The sequence below is a fragment of the Eutrema salsugineum genome, unplaced genomic scaffold (genome assembly GCF_000478725.1).
Source record: "Eutrema salsugineum unplaced genomic scaffold, Eutsalg1_0 scaffold_9, whole genome shotgun sequence".
Classification (NCBI taxonomy): Eukaryota; Viridiplantae; Streptophyta; class Magnoliopsida; order Brassicales; family Brassicaceae; genus Eutrema; species Eutrema salsugineum.
Genome location: NW_006256342.1, coordinates 3,620,293 through 3,625,891, shown reverse-complemented (window position 1 = coordinate 3,625,891; position 5,599 = coordinate 3,620,293). Strand labels below are relative to the sequence as shown.

General features: G+C 37.5%; 2 protein-coding genes across 2 annotated transcripts; one reads left to right on the top strand and one right to left on the bottom strand.

Annotated features, from left to right (window-relative positions):
- Nucleotides 1-976: 976 nt before the first annotated feature.
- Nucleotides 977-2,722, bottom strand: LOC18009245 (RING-H2 finger protein ATL54). Its single transcript, XM_006390623.2, has one exon. It carries the CDS (start codon nucleotides 2,504-2,506, stop codon nucleotides 1,199-1,201), a length of 1,308 nt encoding a protein of 435 aa, XP_006390685.1. The 5' UTR covers nucleotides 2,507-2,722; the 3' UTR covers nucleotides 977-1,198.
- Nucleotides 2,723-4,453: 1,731 nt separating this feature from the next.
- On the top strand, nucleotides 4,454-5,469 carry LOC18009063 (blue copper protein). The gene is made up of 2 exons (XM_006390622.2): nucleotides 4,454-4,655; nucleotides 4,952-5,469. The coding sequence occupies exons 1-2, from the start codon at nucleotides 4,499-4,501 to the stop codon at nucleotides 5,341-5,343; spliced, it is 549 nt and encodes a 182-aa protein (XP_006390684.1). The 5' UTR covers nucleotides 4,454-4,498; the 3' UTR covers nucleotides 5,344-5,469.
- The last annotated feature ends 130 nt before the right edge of the window (nucleotides 5,470-5,599 follow it).

Here is a 5,599-nt window from a genome sequence, read left to right as displayed (position 1 = left end):
ATGATTGAGTTTTAGAATCACCAACTTTTCCTTAACTTTTCCCTAAGTAAATATTTGTTCAGATGTGATTGAAATTGATATATTTCCGCACCGTTCGTTGTTCATATCATCTAAACGGAAAAAATACTTTCATACTATTAAAATAAAAACAAATTTCAACACCGTAACATTTTCTTCATAGGTTCATTAACCATGACAGTAACAAGGCTTAGGTCCCACCGACAAACGAGTTGATGTATCAGATTGGGTTTGAACTGAGCAGTGTTAAGGGTTGAGCCATTTGTACAATTGGGCTTGTATGTATTCATAGTTGTGGGCTTGTGGCCTCATATATTAGCCTGCGAAAGAAAAATGAATATTATATATCTCTAGTTTCTAACCATAATTCAATTTAGTGTGAATTATAATTTGCTTGTATGTGCGGAAAAAAAATTATTTGCTTGTGAGATATTTATTTAGATTTTCCAAGGTGTTTTAGTTTTTTTTGGGTGTTTTTGTTAAGTTGTTAAATGGCCATCTATGTGATTTTCTTCATCGTTTGTATATTAACAATAGGCATAATTCACACCCAAAAACTAATTCAAAAATAGAAGATTACCACATATATATATATTATCTACAAATCTTTTATATTATTGATGTGAGATACTAAAACATCCCCTCAGGATTGGACATCCACGGATGTGGTCCAAAATCGAGCAATTAGAATTTTGAGCTCTGATATCATATCAGCAATGAGGCATATCTTCGTCACATTCACTATGAAGTTTTGTGGGACTAGATAGCCACGGATGTGGCCTACAATCAAATGATTAGAACATTGAGCTCTGATATTATAGCAATGTGCTTAATTCACACTCAAAAGCTAGCTCAAGAGTGGAAGATTGTCACCCACTTATATATTGTCCATAAATCTATTATATTATGAACACTAACAACTCTATATATAGTTTACTGGGTTGGATTTGTCGGCCCAAAGATGTTCATGTTAGATATATAGCATTGTAAAAAGTCAAAAAACATGTACAGCTAAGTATGGAATTCAATAAACATGAACACACCAGAGGAAAGTAATGAACAAAAAAGAGTTTAGTGGCTTATCTATTTGGAGTTTCCAAACACTTGAACACTTCCGCAGCATTGTTATCTTCTCTTTCTTTTATATATAATGGGAAAAAAGGGTTTTGTAGAGACTTTACTAGAGCGGAAAAACCGAACTTTTGTTTTTGGTGAAGCATGATTCCGAAGAGCTTCCGATTGTCTTGGACGTGTTCGACGAAATGCCTGACTGACTTTTCTCTGTACCTTCGGTTTCTTCGCCGTTCGATTCAGTGGGATCAGAACTTCTCAGTGATTCGACATTGTCGCGACTGTTTTCTTCGGAACAGCTTGCTTCGTCTCCGATGGTTCTGTTCTCCTCTCTCTTCTCTTGTCCAGTGAAGTCCTGACTCTGCTTCTCGCATGATTTTCCCGCAAAGTCTACATTTTCAATCTGGGTTTTCGTACGCGAGAGAGAATCAAACGATTCTCCTCCATTTGAATCCATACACTCCCCGAAAACCCGAACTTTCTCTTTCGTCTCTGTCTCGGATCCATCACCGTCGACAACACCAGAAATGTCTATCCTGACATCTGAATTCGGATCTGTGTTGTCCGAATCTCGGTAACTAGAACTCAGTCTCTCTTTGAAACCCGGTTCGTCACTCTCTCTCCCTAACTCACCTCTGTTCTCGATCAGGTCCCGGTCTAGAGCTTCACCAACTCCATCGTTCTCCGAACGAGATCCTGATCCTCCGGGAGTTACATCGACCGGACCAGAACACCGTGGAGTGGTGGCACTGATCGCTATACCGGCTCGACACAGAGGACAATTGGTGTGAGACCTAAGCCAAGTGTCAATGCAAGAGATGTGAAAAGCGTGGTTACATTTAGGTAATAACCTAAGACTCTCGTCTTCTTCAAACTCGCTTAAACAAACAGGACAATCTGTTCTCTCGATCAACCCATCTCCTCTCTTGTAACTACAGATCGTAATCGAGTTTATGATCGATTGTTGCAGACCTGTTGTTCTGATTAGCCAGATTGGATGATCCACTAGTTCCCTATCTTGAAACTCTTCTTCCACCGAATCGTCGTCGCTGTCGTAGGAGTGATATCTTTCGCGGCTGACTCGGTTTACGCTCTCTGTAACGTATTTGGCTACAAGAAAGAATCCTGTAAGAAGGATGAGTATGACTGCACCGGTAACGGTGATGATGGTTATGGCGTCAATGGAAGATGAAGGGTTTTGAGATGGTTGATAAACGGCTGAGATTGACGGTGATGGAGCTGTGATTGGCTGTGGAGATGACCATGGAGGTAGCGTTGGGGATATGGTGTAGTAATCTGGTTCTTGATAGCAATTGTAAGGGCAAATTGGGTCGCAGATTCCTATTGAGCAATCTAACGTTTGGTTAGTTTCTCTTGCTAACATAGGGAAGAGCTTTCGATGCTTCTTTTTCGCCATCAAAGAAAGAGTATTTTTTGTTGCTTGGAGTACAAGAAATTCAGATCAAGAGAAATATGAGAGGGTAAGCAGCAGGAAACAGATAAGGGAAATGTTCATTGAATTTAGGTTTTGGCAATATGTAGAAGAAGATTTGATTTTATCTTTGGACTTCTTTCGGATTAAAGAGAAAGGATGAAAATTTCTTCTCATCTTCGGTATTGACTTGTTCTGTGAGAAGTTGAAGCGTCTTCTAAATTGTTTAATTGGTGGAGAGTCGTAGTCATGAAAGACATATTTTACCTTTGATCTTTTGACTCTTTGGCTTTCGAAAATTTAAGTAAACTTTTATCCTTTTGTTGGCCTTCGGCGTATAAAAATAATATTGAGGCTGCGAGGACAAAATAATCACTATAGCTAGATTTGTTGGATCTGACAAACAAAGGTCACACACATTAGAGGTGACACAAACATAGAATATAGCACGTAAAAAAACATGAGCTAGAGTATAATTACCTTCAACCGATAAGTTTCTTACAAAATATTGAAAAGAAAACAATATTGAAATTAGACCGGGACATATGATTCATTGATTTGTATTATTATTGTTGTCGTGTTATAATCCGAATCTAAACTCAGAAGTGTATATATGAGTTGAATACGGGAAGAAACAACATGATAAATTTTGACTGTCATTTTGCGATAAGCGTGATACCGTTTTGGGAAGTTTTTTTGTACCAAAGAGGCAAAGACTCTAACGTTTTACCAAGAATTGGTGTGCTGTCAAAGTTAACTGTTTGATTTTTCGTTGAAAACTCGGATTTCGAGTGTACACTTTATTTCCTCTCATTCTCTTCTGTGTCAAGATTTTACTTTTTCTCTCTTTTTTTTCCAGGAAGCTTTTTTTTTTCTTTATTCTTTGCAATATCAATTGACCTAAAAAAATGGGCCTAATTAAAAATGGGCTGGTCTAATTAAAAAAATTAGAAGATATTTCATGGGCCGAAGTAAGCCCATTTTAACTGTTTAAACAGGCCTATATAACTTGGAAAACAAAAAAGTGAGTTTTTTTCTTGGCAAAAAAACTGAAGACAAATCATGAATCATGGTCCGGTTCTGGTTGATATATTACGTGGGCAGTCTGATGACCAGTGAAATTAGTTGTAGGGTCTCTATCATATCATATCCATGCTTTGTCTTGCACCTTTAGGTGAGTATTAACTTCGTTTTTCAAACTAATTTACACAACCATCACCTTTTTAGTAACTTAGATTCTAAATTTAGTATGACTGAAGCATTATTGTACATATTTTTAAGAAAGGTATATATTTTGCTTTAAATTGATTTTGAAAGCAGATACCTCCTTTGTTTTTGTATCATACCAATAATGTTATTTATTTACAATGTTACAAGAAAACGATCAGCTCGTCGTTTACTAGAGCAAGCGGTCTAAATAGATCGATGTGTAGGACTCTTGGACATGGTCACATATTCACTTTCATTTGTTAGTGTTAAAGTAAATAAAGCAAATGAATTATGAACGTCACGTACTCAATATCAGTTGTTGCAAAGTGTCTGATTGCTAGTAAGAAAAGTTAGTTCCTCTGCTTTTGGTTTGGTCAAATGTATAGAATCATTAAGGGAACTTTGATGACACATCGTGATTACTTTGGTTTGCATCATCATTGATCTTTTTACAAAGAACCCTTGAGTGTGACTTTATGATCTGTCAACCAACATCATGACCCATTTTTTGAGGAGATATTTCCTTTGTTGAGTATGCTCGAAGCTAGAGCAGAGGAGGAACAAGTCTTTATCTCAAAATATGAAAAAAAAGTTTTCAAAACTTACATGATGACAACTTTAGTTGGAGGGCAAGTGGAGCTAACTCTCTACTAACTCCAACATACGCTTTTGGTTCCATTCTATCTATAAATTTGCTCACAACACACAAGGATTTTCCTTAGTCACATCATTTTTAAATTAAACATACTATTACACTCCTCCACAAAAATGGCAAACTTGAGTACACTTGTTGGTTGCCTTATCATCATCTTCTTCACTGCTGTCGCACCTGCCTTCTCGGCCTCTCACTCTGTCGAATGGTCGCTCGGGAAGGACTATAGCTCGTTGGCTACCGGAAAACCCTTTGCTGTTGGCGATACCATTGGTATAGATATAGCCTCTCTTATGCATATTATGTGCATGTTTCAGGCTCTAATATATGCATTTGCATTAACCCTTTCTCTAAAAAAAAATGCATTAAATTACATGTGAAAATTACACACTTCAAGAAAAAAAATTTTCTTTTTAGTTTCTTTATAATATATCTTCAGTGAAATAAAACCCGTTTGTGTTAACAATTAACAAAATGAAATTAAGGAACGCAAACATATAAAACATTTGAGATCATAGCTATGTGTAGTTTGTAATATTCTATGTATGTGTACATTGTGTTGCATATAGTGTTCAATTACGGAGCGGGTCACACAGTGGACGAAGTGAGTGAAAGTGACTACAAGGGTTGCAAACTGGGGAACGCAATTTCTTCGGACAGTAGCGGAACTACAACCATAGCTCTAAAGACATCTGGTCCACACTACTTCATCTGCGGTATCCCCGGCCATTGCACCGGCGGCATGAAGCTCTCCGTCACCGTAAGTGCATCCTCAGCCTCATCAGCCGGTGGTGGAGACGGTACCACCGCCAAAACTCCAGCCGTAGAAGGCGGAAAAACTCCAGCCGTTGAAGCCGGAAAGTCTGCTCCTTCTGCTTCTGCCACTGCCGCGTTCAAGCCGTTAGAGGCTTTGGTTGTGACTTGTGTAGTTGCATTATTATATGCTTTGGCTCTTTCTTAGTTTGCTTTCAAGTGTTTTGCTGTGGTTTGACTCGTTTGAAAGACCAGGCTAGAGGCAGTGCTATTACTCCTATTATTATATATGTATCCTGTTGTGATTAATTATTCTATGAACTATGATATTTTTCCTTTTGTTTTGTATTAGCATTTCTTTCTCACAATTATATTTCTTGTTTGGCTATGAGCCTTTTATTGAAAAAGTACATCAAAACACGAAGTACCGTATTTAGCTTATAAGAATAAGACTAATATAATAA

Bases quoted from the DNA above. Each gene is read 5' to 3' on its own strand.
- LOC18009063 (XM_006390622.2), top strand. From the start codon at position 4,499: ATGGCAAACTTGAGTACACTTGTTGGTTGCCTTATCATCATCTTCTTC. The intron at 4,656-4,951 runs GTATAGATATAG...TGTTGCATATAG, and splicing joins TGCTGTTGGCGATACCATTG to TGTTCAATTACGGAGCGGGT.
- LOC18009245 (XM_006390623.2), bottom strand. From the start codon at position 2,506: ATGGCGAAAAAGAAGCATCGAAAGCTCTTCCCTATGTTAGCAAGAGAA.